This window comes from Rhyacophila brunnea, unplaced genomic scaffold, assembly GCF_057557595.1.
Source record: "Rhyacophila brunnea isolate RB1 unplaced genomic scaffold, BYU_Rbru_1.0 scaffold_7, whole genome shotgun sequence".
Classification (NCBI taxonomy): domain Eukaryota; kingdom Metazoa; phylum Arthropoda; class Insecta; order Trichoptera; family Rhyacophilidae; genus Rhyacophila; species Rhyacophila brunnea.
This window is the reverse complement of record NW_028233339.1, coordinates 6,689,816-6,714,151: the sequence shown is the minus strand read 5'-3', so window position 1 is coordinate 6,714,151 and position 24,336 is coordinate 6,689,816. Positions and strand designations below refer to the sequence as shown.

Below are 24,336 nucleotides of genomic sequence, written 5' to 3'. Positions count from 1 at the left end.
CGCAAGCAAGAGACAGTCGGGAGTTATATTGTAGCTGCGAATGTCGGTATTTAAAAAGCTGACAAAGCAGATCCGCCGGATCGTTCGCTTACGTGGCGGCTTGGGGAAGCAGTTCGTGAAGGGATCTCCCGTGTAACCTTCGGGGCACGTGCACACGGGCGTGTGATTAATGACGGCGCACTGGGCACCCAATCCACACGAACCGGGGCAAGGGTCACGGCACTTCTGATTCATGCACGCCTTGTTACTGGAGCACTCTGGATTTATGGTGCATTCGGGTCGGCAGTTAGGGGGGCTTCCTATGTACGTTGACAGACATGAGCAGGACGGCGCACCGCCAATGTCCCTGCATTGCGAATTGAGACCGCAAGGGGAAGGTACGCACGGATCTCTGAAAGGTTCCGCTTGTAGGGGAGGTGTCGGCGCTGAAAACCAAGCGACGGGGGTTAACACAGATTGGGCCCGACGGACGCAACGTCGTATGTGAACGTAATAATATTATTAATCGAGCAAATCACTCAATTACTAGTTCTAACGGAAAGGTCACTCACGGGGTATCGGGTAACACCTGGAGAATGGGTCTCCAGTGTATCCTTGGTTACAAGAACATATCGGGCTATGGTTGTTGACGTTGCACCTGGCGTTCTGGCCGCAAGGGCCGGGGCATGGGTTTGTACATTTCTGATTGAAGCACGCCTTGTCCCGCGGACATTCCGAACTGACAACGCATTCCGGTCTGCATGCGGGCGGCGCACCTACGTACGTCGGCAAACAAGAGCACACTCCTTGGCCGTTTACCTCTCTGCATTGACTGTTGGGGCCGCAGGGCGACGGGTTGCACGGATCAACCGGATCGGCTTGAACGGCTGAGGAGGGAAATGTGTATTTTAATTTGACTGCGTACGCATCCAAGTTTCATTCATTATATTATCGCGATATTGTTGTGTGAGACACTGGCAATCGAAACTAAGTCGGTAGGTAGTTTAAAAAAAAAAAAACAAAAAAACTATGTGGGTCATCAGATTTCGAGTTGGCTTTGATCGATCAAATCAATACGACGTAACGACTGACTGAAAATAACGAGCGCATATTGCTGAGCAATATTCAGCAAGAGCTGCAGAGGTCGGCCGAAGATCGGCACATTTTCTTTGAGCTCGCGACCTATTTCCATTTTCAGTTTGCAAACTCAAAACGCTACTAGACCTAGTTAATGTAACGCGTAGGTGCATGCACATTATATATAAAAAATATATATTATATACTATGTAATGCTGATAATAAATATTAATATGTATCTATCTAACCAAGGGAATCGATATTATGGTTTGAAATACGCCTTACGTTCTTGGAACACGTTGCAATAACGGAACGGATCTCCCGTGTATCCAGGCCTGCACGTGCACGAAGGTAGATGGTTGATAACCTGGCAATCCGCGTTCTGACCGCACGTGCCGGGGCACGGATCTTGGCATTTATTACGCAAGCACGCTCTGTTGGATGCGCAATCAGAGTTGAGAACGCACTCTGGCCGACAGCCTTCGTAAGGGTTTCCAAAGTATTCGGGGAGACAAGTGCAGGCGCCGGCGCCGTTTTGTTCTCTGCATACGGCGTTGGAGCCGCAAGGGGATGGAATGCATGGCGTGGAGGGCTCTTCTCGCGGTGGCGGTTCCGATTGTTGCACGAAACACTGCACGAATGCATCGCCGGTGTATCCGACGGAGCAAATGCACATCGGCGTGTGGCTGACCACGCGGCATTCCGCGTTCGCGCCGCACGATCCGGGGCAGGGGTCTTTGCATTTCTGATTGATACACGCCAAGTGACTAGAGCATTCGCTATTACTGACGCACTCGGGTCTACAGTTCGGGGGTGATCCTGTGTACTCAGGGAGGCACGAGCACGAAGGCGAATCGCCGACTTCCTTGCACTGGGAGTTGGGACCACACGGAGACGGTTGGCAAGGGTTCACGATCACCGCAGGCGTGTCGGCTGTGAAATAAATTTGAACGATTCCAATAATTCAAATGACGCTGGGGTATGCGAATGTTTGCGTACTGAATAAATGATTCTAATTATATCGTTCGGCATAGGTATATAATATTTCATAGATATGCTCGTATGCATGTATGGATTATTATGCAATAAGAAAATTGTTGACAGGAATTAAAAAGCACTGCTACATAGATACTAAATGAGTTGCTTACGTATGGGCTGACATCTGACAAACGGATCGCCCGTGTACCTCGCGGGACACCTGCAAATGGGATTGTGATTTATGACCTCGCATCTAGCGCCAAGGCCGCATGTTCCGGGGCATGGATCTCTACACTTTTGGTTGCTACAAGCCTCGTTCTGTGGACACTCGGAACTGACCACGCACTCGGGTCTGCACGTGGGCGGGCTTCCGATGAAGCCCTGCACGCAAGAGCACACTGCCTGTCCGTTGATCTCCCTACATTGACTGTTGGGTCCACAGGGTGACGGATTGCAGGGGTTTGTTTTCACGGGAGCTGAATCAGAGAGGGGGAAGAACGAGCGACGTTAAGACCGGGGCAATAGTGATCGCCTAAATGGCAATGCTATGTCATTGTTTGATACTGTGCATTATGAATTAAACTATAAGAAATCGTTTACTGTTTCAAAGGATTCCTATAGATATGTATGCATTTAAATATCAAAAAGTGGAGCGGCGGAACGTACCCTGGACGGGTCTGCATTCGACGAATGCGTTTCCGTCAAAGCCAGTGGGGCAGCTGCACATCGGTATGTGATTGATAACGTCGCATTGTGCGTTCTGACCGCACGTGCCGGGGCAGGGATCCGCGCACTTGTTGCGCATGCACGCTTTGTCTCTGGGACATTCTGCGCTGACAACGCATTCCGGCCTGCATCCGACGTACGGATCGCCTTGGTATTCGGGAAGACACGTGCACACGCCGTCTCTGCACTGAGCGTTAGGTCCGCATGGCGACGGATTGCAAGGGTCTGATTCTTGGGGCGGTTCGGCGGCTAAAAACACGAGAGGGGGGTAATCTAAAACCGTTTCATCGTACGTTATTGTATTCATGGAGCATGATGCGCACATTCTTAGCAAAACGCGAGCATCGCCTACGATAGAACTCCCGACTGCATTCTGCGATCGATCGGTCCGGTCCGCTGAAGCGGTGGCAAAATAAACAAATAAATTTCCAGTACTACACGCGAGACGGAAATCCGGATAAAAGGAACCGGTTTTTTTTGTTGCGAGAACGCGAGTCTGCCAAAGGCTCGCAAGCAAGAGACAGTCGGGAGTTATATTGTAGCTGCGAATGTCGGTATTTAAAAAGCTGACAAAGCAGATCCGCCGGATCGTTCGCTTACGTGGCGGCTTGGGGAAGCAGTTCGTGAAGGGATCTCCAGTGTAACCTTCGGGGCACGTGCACACGGGCGTGTGATTAATGACGGCGCACTGGGCACCCAATCCACACGAACCGGGGCAAGGGTCACGGCACTTCTGATTCATGCACGCCTTGTTACTGGAGCACTCTGGATTTATGGTGCATTCGGGTCGGCAGTTAGGGGGGCTTCCTATGTACGTTGACAGACATGAGCAGGACGGCGCACCGCCAATGTCCCTGCATTGCGAATTGAGACCGCAAGGGGAAGGTACGCACGGATCTCTGAAAGGTTCCGCTTGTAGGGGAGGTGTCGGCGCTGAAAACCAAGCGACGGGGGTTAACACAGATTGGGCCCGACGGACGCAACGTCGTATGTGAACGTAATAATATTATTAATCGAGCAAATCACTCAATTACTAGTTCTAACGGAAAGGTCACTCACGGGGTATCGGGTAACACCTGGAGAATGGGTCTCCAGTGTATCCTTGGTTACAAGAACATATCGGGCTATGGTTGTTGACGTTGCACCTGGCGTTCTGGCCGCAAGGGCCGGGGCATGGGTTTGTACATTTCTGATTGAAGCACGCCTTGTCCCGCGGACATTCCGAACTGACAACGCATTCCGGTCTGCATGCGGGCGGCGCACCTACGTACGTCGGCAAACAAGAGCACACTCCTTGGCCGTTTACCTCTCTGCATTGACTGTTGGGGCCGCAGGGCGACGGGTTGCACGGATCAACCGGATCGGCTTGAACGGCTGAGGAGGGAAATGTGTATTTTAATTTGACTGCGTACGCATCCAAGTTTCATTCATTATATTATCGCGATATTGTTGTGTGAGACACTGGCAATCGAAACTAAGTCGGTAGGTAGTTTAAAAAAAAAAAAAACAAAAAAACTATGTGGGTCATCAGATTTCGAGTTGGCTTTGATCGATCAAATCAATACGACGTAACGACTGACTGAAAATAACGAGCGCATATTGCTGAGCAATATTCAGCAAGAGCTGCAGAGGTCGGCCGAAGATCGGCACATTTTCTTTGAGCTCGCGACCTATTTCCATTTTCAGTTTGCAAACTCAAAACGCTACTAGACCTAGTTAATGTAACGCGTAGGTGCATGCACATTATATATAAAAAATATATATTATATACTATGTAATGCTGATAATAAATATTAATATGTATCTATCTAATCAAGGGAATCGATATTATGGTTTGAAATACGCCTTACGTTCTTGGAACACGTTGCAATAACGGAACGGATCTCCCGTGTATCCAGGCCTGCACGTGCACGAAGGTAGATGGTTGATAACCTGGCAATCCGCGTTCTGACCGCACGTGCCGGGGCACGGATCTTGGCATTTATTACGCAAGCACGCTCTGTTGGATGCGCAATCAGAGTTGAGAACGCACTCTGGCCGACAGCCTTCGTAAGGGTTTCCAAAGTATTCGGGGAGACAAGTGCAGGCGCCGGCGCCGTTTTGTTCTCTGCATACGGCGTTGGAGCCGCAAGGGGATGGAATGCATGGCGTGGAGGGTTCTTCTCTCGGTGGCGGTTCCGATTGTTGCACGAAACACTGCACGAATGCATCGCCGGTGTATCCGACGGAGCAGATGCACATCGGCGTGTGGCTGACCACGCGGCATTCCGCGTTCGCGCCGCACGATCCGAGGCAGGGGTCTTTGCATTTCTGATTGATACACGCCAAGTGACTAGAGCATTCGCTATTACTGACGCACTCGGGTCTACAGTTCGGGGGTGATCCTGTGTACTCAGGGAGGCACGAGCACGAAGGCGAATCGCCGACTTCCTTGCACTGGGAGTTGGGACCACACGGAGACGGTTGGCAAGGGTTCACGATCACCGCAGGCGTGTCGGCTGTGAAATAAATTTGAACGATTCCAATAATTCAAATGACGCTGGGGTATGCGAATGTTTGCGTACTGAATAAATGATTCTAATTATATCGTTCGGCATAGGTATATAATATTTCATAGATATGCTCGTATGCATGTATGGATTATTATGCAATAAGAAAATTGTTGACAGGAATTAAAAAGCACTGCTACATAGATACTAAATGAGTTGCTTACGTATGGGCTGACATCTGACAAACGGATCGCCCGTGTACCTCGCGGGACACCTGCAAATGGGATTGTGATTTATGACCTCGCATCTAGCGCCAAGGCCGCATGTTCCGGGGCATGGATCTCTACACTTTTGGTTGCTACAAGCCTCGTTCTGTGGACACTCGGAACTGACCACGCACTCGGGTCTGCACGTGGGCGGGCTTCCGATGAAGCCCTGCACGCAAGAGCACACTGCCTGTCCGTTGATCTCCCTACATTGACTGTTGGGTCCACAGGGTGACGGATTGCAGGGGTTTGTTTTCACGGGAGCTGAATCAGAGAGGGGGAAGAACGAGCGACGTTAAGACCGGGGCAATAGTGATCGCCTAAATGGCAATGCTATGTCATTGTTTGATACTGTGCATTATGAATTAAACTATAAGAAATCGTTTACTGTTTCAAAGGATTCCTATAGATATGTATGCATTTAAATATCAAAAAGTGGAGCGGCGGAACGTACCCTGGACGGGTCTGCATTCGACGAATGCGTTTCCGTCAAAGCCAGTGGGGCAGCTGCACATCGGTATGTGATTGATAACGTCGCATTGTGCGTTCTGACCGCACGTGCCGGGGCAGGGATCCGCGCACTTGTTGCGCATGCACGCTTTGTCTCTGGGACATTCTGCGCTGACAACGCATTCCGGCCTGCATCCGACGTACGGATCGCCTTGGTATTCGGGAAGACACGTGCACACGCCGTCTCTGCACTGAGCGTTAGGTCCGCATGGCGACGGATTGCAAGGGTCTGATTCTTGGGGCGGTTCGGCGGCTAAAAACACGAGAGGGGGGTAATCTAAAACCGTTTCATCGTACGTTATTGTATTCATGGAGCATGATGCGCACATTCTTAGCAAAACGCGAGCATCGCCTACGATAGAACTCCCGACTGCATTCTGCGATCGATCGGTCCGGTCCGCTGAAGCGGTGGCAAAATAAACAAATAAATTTCCAGTACTACACGCGAGACGGAAATCCGGATAAAAGGAACCGGTTTTTTTTGTTGCGAGAACGCGAGTCTGCCAAAGGCTCGCAAGCAAGAGACAGTCGGGAGTTATATTGTAGCTGCGAATGTCGGTATTTAAAAAGCTGACAAAGCAGATCCGCCGGATCGTTCGCTTACGTGGCGGCTTGGGGAAGCAGTTCGTGAAGGGATCTCCCGTGTAACCTTCGGGGCACGTGCACACGGGCGTGTGATTAATGACGGCGCACTGGGCACCCAATCCACACGAACCGGGGCAAGGGTCACGGCACTTCTGATTCATGCACGCCTTGTTACTGGAGCACTCTGGATTTATGGTGCATTCGGGTCGGCAGTTAGGGGGGCTTCCTATGTACGTTGACAGACATGAGCAGGACGGCGCACCGCCAATGTCCCTGCATTGCGAATTGAGACCGCAAGGGGAAGGTACGCACGGATCTCTGAAAGGTTCCGCTTGTAGGGGAGGTGTCGGCGCTGAAAACCAAGCGACGGGGGTTAACACAGATTGGGCCCGACGGACGCAACGTCGTATGTGAACGTAATAATATTATTAATCGAGCAAATCACTCAATTACTAGTTCTAACGGAAAGGTCACTCACGGGGTATCGGGTAACACCTGGAGAATGGGTCTCCAGTGTATCCTTGGTTACAAGAACATATCGGGCTATGGTTGTTGACGTTGCACCTGGCGTTCTGGCCGCAAGGGCCGGGGCATGGGTTTGTACATTTCTGATTGAAGCACGCCTTGTCCCGCGGACATTCCGAACTGACAACGCATTCCGGTCTGCATGCGGGCGGCGCACCTACGTACGTCGGCAAACAAGAGCACACTCCTTGGCCGTTTACCTCTCTGCATTGACTGTTGGGGCCGCAGGGCGACGGGTTGCACGGATCAACCGGATCGGCTTGAACGGCTGAGGAGGGAAATGTGTATTTTAATTTGACTGCGTACGCATCCAAGTTTCATTCATTATATTATCGCGATATTGTTGTGTGAGACACTGGCAATCGAAACTAAGTCGGTAGGTAGTTTAAAAAAAAAAAAACAAAAAAACTATGTGGGTCATCAGATTTCGAGTTGGCTTTGATCGATCAAATCAATACGACGTAACGACTGACTGAAAATAACGAGCGCATATTGCTGAGCAATATTCAGCAAGAGCTGCAGAGGTCGGCCGAAGATCGGCACATTTTCTTTGAGCTCGCGACCTATTTCCATTTTCAGTTTGCAAACTCAAAACGCTACTAGACCTAGTAAATGTAACGCGTAGGTGCATGCACATTATATATAAAAATATATATTATATATGTAATGCTGATAATAAATATTAATATGTATCTATCTAACCAAGGGAATCGATATTATGGTTTGAAATACGCCTTACGTTCTTGGAACACGTTGCAATAACGGAACGGATCTCCCATATATCCTTTCCTGCATAACGACTGACTGAAAATTATGATCGCAGATCGCTTAGCAATAGTCAGCAAGAGCTGCAGAGGTCGGTCGGAGTTTCGGATATTTTGTAAACTTAAGCCGTGGGGTGACGGGTAACAAAGGTCAGTCGGGATAGACTCGGACCAGACGGTTGAGATGGTACGATAATTATCATTATTTATATGACCATAAATTATTTTAATCGAAATTTAATGAGGTTGTCAACATGTGGACATCGCAATTAATGTTCATAAACCTAACGTTTTAAATTTTTATTCATATCTTGATCTCGATCAAGGTTATCTACTTTGCGAACAAAAATTAGGTGTCTTAAAATATATCTATATAATGTGGCGAATATTAAGTCTTTCAAAAGTTTGTTTTTTTAAATCTGTATCGGTTGTTAAGAATAATGAAATTTAATGTCATTATCTTTCTGCGAGCGTAAGTAGACGAACACTATAATTATTATTAATGCTTATTTCTAATTAGGCTTCGACGCTTTAGTTTTGGTTTATCGTTTATGGTTCGTGTAGGTATAATATTTTGGTGATACTATTTTAAAATGCTATATTTTTTCTAGATTTAGACAGATATTGTTACATGAGTTGTTTTTAAATATAAATATATTGATTATTATGGTTTAATTGCTAATGTAAAATGTCATTGGTATCGTTTTTTCAATTGTCTTCGTTTTTAAATTCCCACTCTTCTTATTTTAATATTACTGTATAGCTACTATGTAGACTTTCTTTTGTTTGCCCTTAGAGCTTAGAATAATGTGAAATTAATTTAAGTATTTTCTTTTTATAATCGTGTAAACCTAGTTATCAAATTTAAAGATCTCCCTGTCACCACATCATGAATAAATTGAAATGTAAGTAACCGTTTTATGAAGACAAGAATTACCATAATTATTAATTTGTGTAATATAAACTTGAAATGGAATTTTAGATAAGGGCTTTGGGGTATATTTTGATTATTTTAATTACAACCGGGATGGTGGCATTCTTACCCTGTTGTTGTTGACATAATCGATAAGGGTCTCCTTGATATCCCACAAAACATGAGCATCTGGGTAAGTGGTTGGACACGGAACATTCGGCATTCTGTCCGCACGTGCCGGGGCAGGGATCGATACATTTGTTCTGTACGCATGCTCGGTTGGAGGGGCACTCCGAGTTCATGATACACTCTGGTCGACAGCTTTCGTATGGGTTTCCTCTATATTCAGGTATACAGACGCACGATCCTGCGCCGTTTTGTTCTCTGCACACGGCGTTCGCCCCGCAAGGAGACGGAATGCAGGGGGTGAGGGTTTCTACCGGTATTGGGTCGGCTGTAAATATTCGATTTCAAAGAGAGATGGTGAATATTTGGCACTCGCCGGGGACTATTCCTTAACACCTCTTCATTTTAGTTGTAAACTTCACCGTTAGAGTTGTTTTTACTAAGCTTTATAAGTAAAACGCCCTTCATTTATGAGATGTTTGAATTATTATTATTATTCTAAAGCAATAAACTTGTTACCATAGCAATTTTCTTTGTTTTAGTGCTTCAAGTAGCAACGTTTGCATTTTTTTGTTTATTAAGCGACACGCATATTACTAAGGGGGGAGATATTGTTCCTATATGGGGGTAGTGGCATTAGCAGTTGACGGGGGGGAGGGGGTGGCATGTTCTAAGAGCATTTTTAGTCGAGTCCGAGTTATAAAGGCTCAATGATGTCACCTGAAATATCGTGCTAGCGAAGCGAAGCGATATTTTTTTCCCTACCATAAAGCGGCGTACCTATGGTGTTCAATGGCGGGGATCGTTATTTGAGAGACATTAATGTTTCTACGTTTCATAGAATTATTTAGATGCGAGTCTACCGCCAGCATGGGCATGATCATACTAGGTGGAATACGACCCGCAACTAAAAAATCTGTATTCCTATGACCAATGGGGGGGGGGGGTTATGAGTTAGTGGCTGGGTATTCGCGACCGATTAATGATGCGACAGCATAAGTGGGGTGGGGGTGTGCGCAAGCATTTTTCCAAATCTCGGGCACAAGAATGGAAACGGACGTCAGCGAATCTTCTGCAGCAGGCGGCAGGACGTTGGGAGACGGGGACTTACCTTTGAAGGTCTCCATAGCAGCAGTTATACAATAAAAGCAATACATGCAAGCGAATACATAATATTATATGTGACCAAAACTAGTCCATGCAAATGGAGAAAATCCAATATGCTGTATGTATTTATTGAAATTAGTCGCTGTGTTGCTTTGAATCTATTTATGTAGGTATTAGCTTCAAACAGGTACCTCATTATATATTATGTATTTCATTAAATAATATAGAATAATGATTATGTCAAATTCCATTGCATAAAACAAAAAATATTAATTTAATTATTCTTTATTCAAATTCAAATTCAATTCATTTTACTATTTAAGTAATAGAACTATTCAAATACAAAATTGAAGCATTTGATTTAAACAATAGGTTTGTATTATTCAAATACAGTAGGTATATCAGGTATTTATATTTAGAGAACAAAAGCTCCCATTTAGAGAACAATATATCTACAATGGAAAACCAAACATATTGAATATTCTAATGACATTTGTATAAAAACAACCAATCACCAAATTGCAAAAATAATATGAACATCAAGAAAACATGCTGGATTTAAAAAAACTATATTTTAATTCCTATAATAGACCTATCTTAGCTATTGATTTATTGTTTATTTTTCGACAAATTGGCATTACTCAAAAAGACGTTATCTATCACAATTTATTTCATAACTACACCACAACCAATACTTTCCCGGCTACTGAAATAAACTCATGGTAGAATTAAAAGTAATGTAATGGCCAATTATTTATATCTCTGTTGTCAGAAATACATCTACAACATGTAATTTTTGTTTATGTATTTATCTATTATTGTAAAACAAATTAAGATTTTTAAAAAAACTAATAAATACCCAGCATGTTTTCTTGATTGTAGACAAATAGAATAAAAATAAACAATGAGAAATAGAGAAATCAGTTGAAGAAAACGAAAATGATTTTAATGATTTTGCAAAATGACTTTTCTTCTAAGTTGAAAATAAGTAAAAATAATATAAAATTGGAAAATTGACTAAACAAAAAATTTAAAAAGTATTTAAAAAATGCTTTGAGTGTATTTTTAATCTAAACTGTAATTATTATGAATGAGAAAGGAAAAAAATATAGTGCGCCTAAAGTTGAAAATCTTCTGTAAAAAAAAACATTTCTGCCCATTAGAGGTGTCTATAAATTTCCTCGAGTAAATTAAATGTATAAACAAATTTTTAATACATAAATGTAAGTAGATAATTTAATCAACGTAAGATATCTTCGGTCCAAGCAATTTGCCGTTAAATTTATTCAATATAATACATAAACAATCTGTGGTATTGTAATATCGTTTCGACTAGACCAGAATATCTCAAATCGGCTCCGAGAGTTAAAATTAACGGCTCTGCCAAAAAAAACACATATTAAAAGAATCTCCTGTTCCTGAATTTGCAGAGAAAGGTGACAAGACAAAGAAAAAGCGCCAGTTGTACTGAATCTTCTTCTCAAATTAAATCATTCAAACCATCCTCTGACAGAGGATTCAGGATTCCATTGGAAAAAATATGACTTTAATTCAAAGCTATAATTTAATTGATCATGAATAAAGTTTTGATGCACGCAATGCATTTCTTATGTGATATAATTGATGAGTTCCATTATGTTATACGTTATAATAATTATAAAAGGGTTCCGTGACTAAATTTTATGTGAAAATACTGGACTAGATGAACTATACATTTTAATAGCCTCCTATCATAGGAATGGATTACCAATATTGTTTGTAAAATTATCGTTAAAACTTTTTGGTCATCCCAAATGATGAACGTCAAGAATGCAATGTCGAGGCTTAGCATATTATTGCGATTTGTAAACACCTTTAATGGACAATTTGTATATATTTCTGTACAGCAATGGTGCATAATGTGAAGATCCTACCTTGCACGGGCAAACATCCAGAGAAGGGATCACCAGTATATCCTTGTTCGCAGGTGCAGACAGCATTGTGGTTGACGACGGCGCAGCGAGCCGCGGAACCGCACGCCCCCTCGCAGGGGTTGCGACACCGTTGGTTCATGCACGCCAGGGAGCCGGCACACTCGGCGTTGATGGTGCACTCCGGTCTGCAATTAGGCGGCGCTGACACGTATCCCGGCAGGCAAGAGCAAGCCGGGCTTTCTCCGCGAACGGTGCACTGAGAATTCGGACCGCAAGGTGACGGTGCACAATGGTCTGCGGGAGTCACGGGTCTTGGAGCTTCCACTATGGAGAAAAATTACAGAATTAGGACGATTTCTGTTAAAATATAATTAGCATTTGCCCAGCTGTGCTTTCTAATACACCCATAGATAAATACAGGTGAAGCACTACATGCTAGCTGCATACGTGCTGTATGGTGCATCTGGTGCTTATAAATTGGGAGATGTCCATAATAAAACTACTTGGAATAATATTAATACTATCGACCGAAGGTACTTGACGGAATTTAAAACTACTTAAAACTACAAATTAGCATGCCCAAATTGAGCACGTGCGTGCGATTGGCATTCTTTGAAAATTAAAATGGTTTGATTTTTACGACAGATGTCATCCGATTATTGTTATGGATTTATTGGTCGATTTTGTTCAAGATTCTTTCAAAAACAAAAACCGAAATTGGTTGTATTGATATCAGTCTGAAATAATCACTAATGAATACCTCGCGGTCGATTTCAAGATAGAAATGTAATAAGAAAAAACAAATTGACATACACACCGACAAAGAAATTATAACTGCGCCACATTCTTGTTAAATTCAACACCTACAGATTTGCAGCAAACGATGCGTGTGCGCAATGCAGTGCTTACATTAAATGCATTCAAATTTAGTTATGACACAACGTAAAGATAATTTACGAAGAATACAAAACGCAAAAATGTGAACAGAATAAATTGTTGCTTTACCTGGATTAGGGAAGCATCTAGTAAACGGATCTCCAGTATTTCCAGGATTGCAACTGCAGATGGGATTGTGATTGATGACTTGGCAGCGCGCGTTCTGTCCGCACGTACCGGGGCATGGGTCTCGGCATCTGCCTGAGACGCAAGCCTGCACCAAAGCGCACTCAGAGCTGACCACGCATTCCGGCCGGCAAGACGGGGGTGAACCCGTCTGTCCAGGCTGGCAGGAGCAGACAGCCACGCCATTTATCACACGGCAGTTGCTGTTGGGTCCACATGGAGATGGGCTGCACGGGTCACGGATCACTGAAACAATAACAAACATGTAGTATCATGACGTATCACAGGGAATATTTTTACGTATTTTTATTCACCATATAATATATTCCTTAAAATACAAATGGCGGCTTGCTATTAGCGCTCTTGGTTTGGTTACTTAATTATGTATTGCTGTTAAATTTAATTTTGCCAAATAATGATAGCATATTGTTTAGAGAACCTCTTAAGCCTGTAGCACTAATCCAAGGCATTTTCATATTAGTGCAAGTGTACAAGTTTGCAAGAGTACAGGTTTTGCTACAAATTAATCTGCAATGTGTAAATATATATACATATGTATGCTTCATTTTTATAAATGAAGGTTTCTAAGAAGAACATCGTTGAGCTGACCATAAAAGGCTAATTTAACAAAGGTTTCAATTGAAAATTGTATTCACCTTCAGGTTGCTTCTGTCTGCAGGAGGTGAATGGATCACCACTCGTACCGGTAGGACAAGTGCACATGGGGATGTGATTGTAGACATTGCACTCGGCACCTTGGCCGCAGGTTCCCGGGCAGGGGTCAATGCACTTGCTATTGACACACGCCTTGCTGGCCGGGCAATCGGTATTCATGGTGCACTCAGGTCGGCACGCAGTGTACGGGTCTCCGAAGAATTCCGCAAGACACGTGCAGAGGCCGTCTTGGCATTGAGCATTCGATCCGCACGGTGACGGGTCGCATGGGTCAGATTTTATTGGTGGTGGTTTTTCTAATACAAAAAACATTATAATGTAAGAAAATGATATATAACACGCTAGATATAATATATTTTTGTATAATGTGGAGGTACCTACTTTTTTAAACCAATTTGTAGAATTCTGCAGTCTAAATTATGAATTTAATTTAAGAATTTAACGAATTTAAGTAAAATAAAATCATATTTAAATAAATAAGTATGAATGATAAGTTATGACTTTTTGACACATTTTAAGAGTAGTGAGATCAGTTGCTTCTAAAAAAAATCTCATCTCATTTATGCTGAATATAATATGAAACCATATTCTTTGATATAGAATGGTATGCAGAACACATATGAAACTGATATGCAAAAATACCTACAATTGGATTAAAATTTGAAATGCTTTTGAAAAGAGCTCATTTCATGCATGGCAGAGTTAGAAAAACACTATTTAATATATAGTTTGTTTTAGTTACCTATGAATGGCGAGCATTGAATGAACGGATTCCCGGAGAATCCTGACGGGCAGAGACAAATCGGAATGTGATTCTGTATGCGGCATTCGGCGTTGAAGCCGCAAGATCCCGGGCACGGATCACGGCACTTCTCCGTGATGCAAGCCCTATCCGCGGGGCAGTCGCTGTTCACTACGCACTCTGGTCTGCAGTTGGGCGCTGACCCCACGTAATTTGGAAGGCAGGAGCACGAAGGTAGGCCTCCGTTTTCTCGGCACTCCGCGTACAGTCCGCAGGGTGATGGATTGCATGGATCTTTCGGAATGAAGGCTGGACGGGGTTGTTCGACTGCAGAAAAATTAATGTTTTTGTTATATAAATATATTGTCTACAAGGCTGCATTTAACATAAGGCTAAGCACAGAGGCCCTGGGGCATGAAATATTCAAAAGTTTTTTAAAAGGAAAAAGGAATACACTAACATCATTGGTCTAAATCGATCATATTATTACTTTGTTAAATATCAATATAATTTGAAATGTTAAATTTAATAGATTTTGATTAATAATAACAATCACCCACTTATTAACATTACCGCGAGGCTTGATAGTTTTGGCATGAAATAAGATATATAATAAGAGAAAACAATGTAAATAAAATATAGAATAATGACGTAAAAGCGACAAATGCAACCGTAACATTAGCTCTGCATAAATGAGCAGCTTACGCGTCGGCTTATAAAATGCCGTGGGTCCCAGGTTCGAATCTTGAGTCTGGCAAATACACATATTGTTTTTAAATTTGTGTTTGGAGTCATAGTATGGAGATAATAGGTTGAGCAAGTGGCTAACATCCATTTCTTGTAAAAACAAAAATCTGTCAATACAAACCTCCACTCCGTGGAGGCCCTTAATATGATCTTATTAGGATCGGACATAGTCAAAAGAAAAGAAAAATATAGTAATATTTTTGGGCCTCCCGAGATGGACTAATGTTCAAGTCTCCTTTCAGCTGAATAGGTATGTTTCTGATATGCTGCAATACTTATCATCTCTTAAGAAATGAGATAATTAACTGATGACTATAAATTACCTGGTATAGGATAGCATCTGGAGAATGGATCTCCAGTCTGGCCAGATGGACAGCTACAGATTGGATTATGATTGGTGACTTCGCATCTCGCTCCTAGTCCACAGGTTCCGCGGCAAGGATTGGCACACTTGAATTTATGACAGGCCTGATTGGATGGACATTCTGAGTTAACAACACACTCGGGCCTGCAGTTTGGCGGCGATCCTTGATACTCAGGTAAGCAGGAGCACACTGCTAAACTGTTGATGTTCCTGCACTGGCTGTTGGGACCGCAGGGGCTAGGGCTGCAGGGATCGGCGATGGTCGCTTCGGTCACTATCACGGGTGGTTCAAGTTTACATCCCGTGAACGGTTCACCAGTGTATCCTTTAATACAAGCACATGTGGGCAAATGGTTGGTGACATAACATTCTGCATTGTAGCCGCATACGCCAGGACAGGGATCCGCGCACTTGTTTCGTATGCACGCCTTGTTCGTGGGGCAATCCGAGCTTAGAACGCATTCGGGTCTGCACCCTTCATAAGGGTTTCCTTGATAGTCTTCTATGCAAGAGCAAGCTCCGGCTCCGTTCCTTTGAGAGCATATAGCGTTCGGGCCACACGGTGAAGGTTCACACGGATTGAGATCTTCCTCTGTAAACAAACGGATAATATTAGTTTTCAATCGAATGTATTATAAGTAAATTTTAGCTAATCTTCTAATTAAAAATATTATAATTAATGTATTATAAGATAAAATATATTATAAGATTACCTATCTGTTGAATACACTGAACGAAAGCGTTTCCGGTAAATCCTGCCAAGCACGTGCATGACGCAGTATGACTGATGACATTGCATTCTGCGTTAGTTCCGCAAGAACCGGGGCACGGGTCTTGGCATTTGTTATTAATGCAAGCTTTAGTGCTGGCGCAATCCGGGTTGATGACGCACTCGGGTCGGCAGTTAGGAGGTTGGCCGATGTAGTTCTCCAGACACGTGCAGGATGGCCTCTCTCCGACATCTCGGCAGACGGCATTCGGTCCGCACGGTGACGGCTGGCAAACGTCTTTGGGAGCCTCAACGGGTTCGATCTCTCGCGGGACTTCGTAGCATCCTTTGAAAGGATCCCCGGTCTGGCCAGCGTTGCAGCTGCAGATCGGGCTGTGATTAATGACTTCACATCGGGCTTGGAAGCCACAGGTTCCCGGGCAGGGGTCAATGCATTTTTGATTCACGCAAGCCCTTGTTTGAGTACATTCAGAGCTAACGACGCATTCGGGCCTGCAAGCAGGTGGAGTGCCTTGGAATCCGGTCAAGCACGAGCACGTAGCTTGATCGTTGATGTTACGGCACTGGCTGTTCGACCCACATGGCGACGGAGAGCAAGGGTCTGTCTTTGGAATGGGGGTCTTTTCCATAATTCGGCAATGCGAGAATGGGTCTCCAGTATAATCTTGCTGGCAAGAGCAGACAGGTATGTGATTGATGACATCGCATACTGCATTCTGTCCACAAGTTCCAGGACATGGATCACGGCATTTGTTTCTGAGGCAAGCTTTGTCTCGGGTACATTCTTGGCTTCCTACGCATTCGGGTCGGCAGGATTCGTAAGGATTTCCGATGTATTCTGGTAGACAGGTACATTCGCCGTTATGGCAATCTGCATTTGGCCCGCATGGTGACGGGTTGCATGGATCACTTGCTATCGGTCTGGTTGTAGCTGAAAATAGTAATATTACATAAATGATAAATAACTCTCCGTTAATAAGACATAGAATGCTTCATACATGATTCATAATCGACAGATTTGGAGAAAACAGATAAACACGACTTTGTCAGTCGAGGAAGAAAACGAAATTTTGTTATTGGGTACCTACATAATTTTGGTTATTGCCTCGATTGAAAAAGTTTGTTCCAGGTCGCCTGTCAAGTCGAGCAATCAAAAATTAGCAAACAAAGCAAAATTATCTTACTTTGTGGAATTCTCGAGCATTGGACGAACGGATCTCCGGTATATCCTTCATTACACGTGCACACGGAAACGTGATTCAAGACATGGCAGTTGGCTTCGACTCCGCAAGAGCCGGGGCAAGGATCTTTGCATTTCTGGTTAATGCACGCCATTTGAGAGGGGCATTCCGAACTGAGGAAACACTCGGGACGGCAGTTGGGAGGAGAGCCTATGTAATCGGCGAGGCAGGAGCATGCCGGATTTCCGGCAATCAGTTGACACTGAGAATTAGGACCGCAAGGAGACGGTTCACAAGATGGCGGTCTTTCAGTCTGAGGTGGTTCTATTTTTGGAGCTGAAAGAACAATTATACATATTATAGTAGGAATATGTGACATTCACTTAAGAGCAAACTTCCCGTAACAAACATGAAAATATTTATTTGTATCTATTTTGTCAGGTATATCAGTCATGGTATGTGTACCTCAGATGCAGGATGTTAACTCTGTGTCACATTTATTTCATGCGTTTAATTGTAGTTATGATGGTTAAATTAAAAACTCTACACTTGCATTCTAAAAAAAGAAGCATTCCAATGAATACTTGTCTCAGCACGAAAAAAATGACAAGAAGATGCGATCAGTCTCGATTTAGTAGGCAAAACTATATGGTGTGCATTTTTACATGCATACAATTGCATCGCTGGGGGATTATAGATCGTTTCGAGACTAGTAGACAGTCTTGATTATACTATAAAATTACTAATTCAGAAGACAACTTACGTATTGGGAAACATTGTGAAAATGGATCTCCAGTTAAGCCCGGTGGGCAAGAACAAATCGGGTTGTGGTTGGTAGTTCTACACTGGGCTCTCAATCCGCATGTGTTCGGACAGGGGTCGTCGCAACGTTGACTGATGCAAGCCTTGGATAGATCGCATTCCGAGTTTACAATACATTCCGGTCTGCAATTTGGCGGCATGCCGATGTAGTTTTGCAGGCAAGAACAGACCGCTTGACCGTTCAAATGTCTGCACTGACTGTTGGGACCGCACGGAGTTGGTTCACAAGGATTCTCTTGTTTCGGTGTTGCTTCTGCATAAAGTAATAATATGGTAAGTAATAATTCTTAATTAGAAAATATTTTGACGGGAGAATAATAAATTAAGATAATGCACTAAATTGACTTCATATTTATAATCTTTTCCAGTGACGTGACATAAAATCATTTTTATATGTGGGAATACCAAGTGATGCTATTATGTAGATATATGAGAACACAAATTTAGTACTACATAGTAGGAATCAAAAATTACAGATTAACACTACTTAATGTACTGGTAAAATAAATAAATGGGTTTAAACCACATAACCTAGGGGCGGCAGGTTATATGAAAGTATGGTGAAGTCAGCTAGTATGGCGAAAAAGTATGGTGGGGCGGGCTGGTAATCAATTTGTGGCAAAATTTGAATGTTAACATTATATTATATGGGTACGTTATAATGACCAAAGTAAATCCTCTGTGATGCCATGAATTTTTTTCATCGCGTCGCTATTTTTCGTAAGTTATCGTCTATTGATGGCCTGCTTCATTCAGCTGTATGAGAAAGCTGATTCCTTGCCCCTCTTTTAATTTAATACCTCTATGCACATAACAGATTAATAAGACAGTAATGTGAAGGCTAGTCGCCATGGACAATGGGACAATGCTTTGAAGCCGGATTCCGTTTAATAGTTTATAGGCCATAAAACCTATAAAACATAAAGCTTGTTAAGTATCCTCAAATTACCAATATTAAATGCGCATTTCATTTACGTGACAACTTTTAATGCATATTATGATAGAGACGTAACTATTGAAAATAAGATAATATTCTTCAATGCATGTTTAAGTTTTCCCATATTTCTCCACTCATTATTTTTGTATTGTGATTTTTCAAAAAAGTGAAGTATCTACTATCTAAAATGTTTAATGAAATATTCTTCTTATAGTGGAAGAACTTAACCTTGAAATTGTTGCATTGATGAAATTTAATTATTGTTACCTCTCTTACATGAAGCCTATTGCATCGTTTTTTCTTGCTCATTTAGCTATTTACTGTCAAAACTATTGAACTTCACGCTTAAGTGGTAAAGTATATTTTTTACCTAGAATGAAACCAAAAATGTTAAAAATTGTCATACGTGTTACTGGAATCTCCCTGCATTGGAAGAAAGGATCTCCAGTGTACCCTCTGGCACAAGTGCAAGTGGGAACATGGTTCAAGACGGTGCATTCGGCGAAGGTGCCGCACGCTCCCGGGCACGGGTCCACGCACTTGAATCCGACACACGCCAAACTGGCGATACAGTCGTCATTGGCTTCACACTCGCGTCGGCATCCTCGGTTCTTGTCATACGCGTCACCTTCGTATCCTTGGAAGCATCTACAAGCCGCAGCGCCATTTTGCTCTCTGCACTCTGCGTTCGGTCCGCACGGAGATGGAACACAGGGAGTAGGCGGAGGTGATCTCTCGGTACCTGCGGTCACAGAATTTATTTGTTGGATTTAAAAAATGATAAAAGGAGGTCAAGGTTTAAATAATTTTGTAGCGTTTTGTATTAGAAATTCCATAACCTGCACCCTTTGGTGTTATGCGTATTTTATTCCCTAATTCAAATTAAATAGGTACCTACAACAAGATAATATGAAAAAATGTATGCAGTAATTGACAACATCAAAAAATCGGGCTCATCAAATCTCAAATAATGAAGCTTTTGATGGCATTTATTCATTCTATCCTGACATTAAAATATCGCAAACTAACTTTAATAGACCATTAAAATAATTTATGGTGTAATAAAAGCTTAACAACTTTTTTCTCTGCATGTGCAAGCCTCGATATCTATTCATCGGGTGCCAACATTGTCTATGCTAACAAAGAATACAAACACATTCTCAATATGGGTACTCACTCATGGGTATCAAATCACATTGATATGAGGCGTCTCCAGTGTAACCATTTTGGCAGGCGCAAACAGCCTTGTGGTTGACAGTCGTGCAAATGGCGTTTTGGCCGCACGCTCCCGGACAAGGATCCTTGCATTTCTGCTGAGAGCATGCTAGATTGCTAGGGCATTCAGAATCGGTCGTGCATTCGGGTCTACAGTTTGGCACTCTTCCGATATAATTGGGCGAGCAAGAGCATGCAGCTTGCGTGCCGATGACTCTGCATTCAGAGTTCGGTCCGCAAGGAGAAGGCACGCAAGGGTTTTCTGCGTCTCTCGGTGGAAGCGGTACTAAAATAATACGTAATACAATAATTATTTCATTAGTATTGAGATATTTGCATTTCAATGTGATATTCTAAAAACCGAGAGGTTGTAATGCCTGAAATCTATTTAAATAGATGAAAACTGGCAATAATTAATTTCAATTCAATTAACTTAAACATAATTTTTTAGGTATAGGTAGCTAATTGAGTAAATAAAATGTTTCTGTACAATGGATACTTATTTTAAGCAATAACCAATCTTATATTTTTTTTTATAGTACACCGCTAGTTATTAGTAGTGTAATAGTGCAAAACCTGAAATAGCTGTCTACTGAACAACAAATTTGAAAAATTATAATTGAAAATGTACGTAATATCTCAAAATTGATAAAAAATCACATTTTGCTTCTGAAGTTAAAATACCATACAAAAAAATAATACAATCGTGCTTACATGATTCTTTAGAGCATTTGACAAATGGATCTCCGGTGAAACCTGACGCACAGCTGCAAATCGGGTTGTGCACGACAACCTGGCATCTGGCATTCAGGCCGCACGTTCCAGGGCACGGGTCCGAGCATTTTTGGTTTATGCACGCTTTGTTTTGAGGACATTCAGAGCTGACGATGCACTCCGGCCGGCACATAGGCGGCGTGCCGATGTATCCCGGTTGGCAAGTGCACACGCTGTGTCCGTTTATGGCCTTGCATAGACTGTTCGGTCCGCATGGGGAAGGATCGCACGGATCGCCCGTGACTACTTTAGCTGTATTCAAATAAAAATATCATTTTAACTCAACTTTCAAATTCATATTAACCTAATACCCGGAACATAACGTTGAGTGAAATATTTTAAAGAGTTTTGCATTTAAAAGCATCAAATAGTTTACAGAGTTTTAGTTAAGAAACTATTTTTAACTCTGGCATTTGTATTTCGAGTGTTGTCTGCACAATAGTCCAAAATGTAAATTTTACAGGAGAGCAATATTACGATTTGGAATTACATATTTTTTGTATTTATGCATATACTCAGTATTGGAACTTATTACTATTGTGCTGAAAACGTATGTGTACATTTCAACGTATCATTTTTGTTTTCTCAATATAACCGAATACCTACTAGTATCTCGTGGATGTTACACAGTTGATCAAAAGAATTGCATTAAAATCTCATTTGAAGACATTTTTAAGTTAATATCAGAATCTGATAATACAATATGAAATACTATTCAGGTAAAGCCACCGTCAGTAAAAGAATCATAACGCCGTCTCAAACCTGCCGTAAGAGAATAATGTTTTTTTCGAATTGCCATTACTATATTTTAATCCATCAGCATAAATGTTTTCAATCTAAAATTCTAATCTGGCATATATATATATAATAAGTATATATCATCTCTGTTCTGGCAGAACACACTAACTGGAGAATACTAGTTTTGAGTAATTTGACTTTGAAGTTGTTAAAATGTTTGAAATGGTCAATCATGTGAGTTTATTAAGTAATCGTAAAAAGGATGACTTTAAAATAAAGATTGTTTATTTATTTAGAAGGTTTTCAGACGGTAAAGTTTGAAATAAGGAACATTTTGGTATAACGAACTCAATATGTCATTTTTTCGAATTAGTGTCTTCTGCCAGAACAGTGACGATATACTTATATACCAACACTGCATATATTTGGATTCAACCTTGAACACTGATTAACCAAAACCAGTATATCATGTCCATCGTACCTGACATTTAAAGTTTTGTAACTGGAGAGGTAAATCAAAAAATCAGATCTTCGATGTATTTTTCCTTTGATAGGTCAGGTTTAAAGAGTACATATATTTTTTTAAATCCAATGGCATATTTAACTCAAAACTACTATTAGGGGGGGTGGGTTTGTCTGAACGATTTCATATTAATAAATACAATAAATAAACGGTATCAAAATTCATTTTGTAGTCTTTAATTAAGACCATTATTATAAATGCCATGCTTTGCAGCTCAAAACAGCAAATTGTAGAATTACAAAAAAGTTGTTGCAATACAAAGATATTTTAAAATTCAACTTAAGAATGAGAATTCAGAGCATGATTAAAAATATTAGTATGCAATTACCCTCTTCTTGAATAGTACAGCTGCTCAGAGCATTTCCAGTGTATCCAGGCAAACAATAGCAAGAGGGCGCATGATTGACGACACGGCACTCCGCGTTCAGACCGCAAGCTCCAGGACAAGGATCTTTGCATTTATTGTTAAAGCACGCCTTGGCGCGGTCACAGTCAGAGTTGGTGACACATTCTGGCCTGCATCCCGAGTACGGGTCGCCAAAGTATTCCGGTAAACACGAGCAAGATCCTGCACCGTTGCGTTCTTTGCAAACGGCATTGGCTCCGCATGGCGATGGGTTGCACGGGTTGGGAGGCGCTTCCGTTGATGGAGTTACTGAAATAGTTTAGCTATTTAGATACGTGCAAGGCGAGATGCATCTCTACTTTATAATTAAATACAAAGTTTACTCACATCCAAAATAACTGAAAATCGACAAACATCAAAGAGTTCATCTGTACTAAAATACTTACTTGTAGATATCAGCTCCGATAGACACGTTCCCGACTTGCAAATTTTTCATGCTATGAAAATGAATTGTTTCGAGTATATGAACAATTCCTGGCAATAAGGCTTTTTTTACAAACTATTTTTGATATAAGCTCTCAAAGCCGACATGATGTATGAATATTCTTTAGCAGACATAAAAATGAATGAAGGTAGCATGCCATTCTTAAGCAAATGCAATCAAATGCGATCAAATACACAAATGAAAATTCTAAATGAAATAAGCGATCATGATAAAATATACATAACATACAATACAATAAGTAAAAAAGCGACATACTTGGTTCCAGGTACCGGCATATTTTAAATGGATCACCAGTATACCCTTGGTGGCAAGTACAGAGAGGCACATGATTTATGACAGTACAGTGAGCATTCGATCCGCAGGAACCCGGGCAAGGATCCACACATTTTTCACTAAGGCATGCGAGGTTCCCGGGACATTCCGCGCTTATAGTGCACTCCGGTCTGCAATTAGGCGAGCGCCCCACATAACCGGGCGAGCAAGAACAAGCCGGAGTGGTTCCCACCACGCGGCATTGAGAATTGGGGCCGCACGGCGATGGCACGCAAGGGTTTCCGCTGGGAGTGTCCATGGGCTCTGAATGTGGGAAGGGTAAAGAGTAAATAATAGATACATAGACTAAGATAGTTTCAAGATGTAGAATAAACATAGAAAAGGTTCTCACTCGGCTCCTGAACACATCTGACGAAAGGATCGCCGGTGTACCCGGACATGCAACTACATATGGGATTGTGATTTACAACTTGACAGCGTGCGTTCAAACCGCACGTTCCCGGGCACGGGTCTTGGCATTTTTGATTCAAGCATGCCCTATTCTGGGGACAATCCGCACTGATCATGCACTCGGGCCTGCAAGACGGCGGTGATCCTATGAAAGCTTCGAGACACGAACAGACAGCGTGGTAATTTACCACTCTACACTGACTGTACGGTCCGCAGGGTGAAGGCAGGCAAGGATTTGTCGGCTCGTCCTTTGGTACTGTATAAGAAAATAAGAGGTGAACAGATCGAAAGATG

General features: G+C 42.4%; 1 protein-coding gene across 1 annotated transcript in view; it reads right to left on the bottom strand.

Moving 5' to 3' along the window:
* The window catches only part of dpy (fibrillin-like protein dumpy), a 373,870-nt gene that overhangs the window by 70,194 nt on the left and 279,340 nt on the right, over positions 1–24,336 (bottom strand). Inside the window, exons 49-75 of the mRNA XM_085957936.1 lie at positions 23,984–24,298; positions 23,575–23,895; positions 22,797–23,123; positions 21,148–21,459; positions 20,396–20,719; positions 19,625–19,960; positions 18,223–18,534; positions 17,463–17,795; positions 16,262–17,209; positions 15,508–16,140; positions 14,438–14,764; positions 13,677–13,991; positions 12,964–13,266; positions 11,959–12,282; positions 8,943–9,266; positions 7,089–7,403; positions 6,630–6,962; positions 5,970–6,278; positions 5,474–5,779; positions 4,611–5,258; positions 3,820–4,134; positions 3,361–3,693; positions 2,701–3,009; positions 2,205–2,510; positions 1,342–1,989; positions 552–866; positions 93–425 (exon numbers count right to left, since the gene is read on the bottom strand). Coding sequence (XP_085814062.1) covers positions 93–425; positions 552–866; positions 1,342–1,989; positions 2,205–2,510; positions 2,701–3,009; positions 3,361–3,693; positions 3,820–4,134; positions 4,611–5,258; positions 5,474–5,779; positions 5,970–6,278; positions 6,630–6,962; positions 7,089–7,403; positions 8,943–9,266; positions 11,959–12,282; positions 12,964–13,266; positions 13,677–13,991; positions 14,438–14,764; positions 15,508–16,140; positions 16,262–17,209; positions 17,463–17,795; positions 18,223–18,534; positions 19,625–19,960; positions 20,396–20,719; positions 21,148–21,459; positions 22,797–23,123; positions 23,575–23,895; positions 23,984–24,298 — 10,224 coding nt within the window. The remainder of the gene's footprint in view (positions 1–92; positions 426–551; positions 867–1,341; positions 1,990–2,204; positions 2,511–2,700; positions 3,010–3,360; positions 3,694–3,819; positions 4,135–4,610; positions 5,259–5,473; positions 5,780–5,969; positions 6,279–6,629; positions 6,963–7,088; positions 7,404–8,942; positions 9,267–11,958; positions 12,283–12,963; positions 13,267–13,676; positions 13,992–14,437; positions 14,765–15,507; positions 16,141–16,261; positions 17,210–17,462; positions 17,796–18,222; positions 18,535–19,624; positions 19,961–20,395; positions 20,720–21,147; positions 21,460–22,796; positions 23,124–23,574; positions 23,896–23,983; positions 24,299–24,336) is intronic.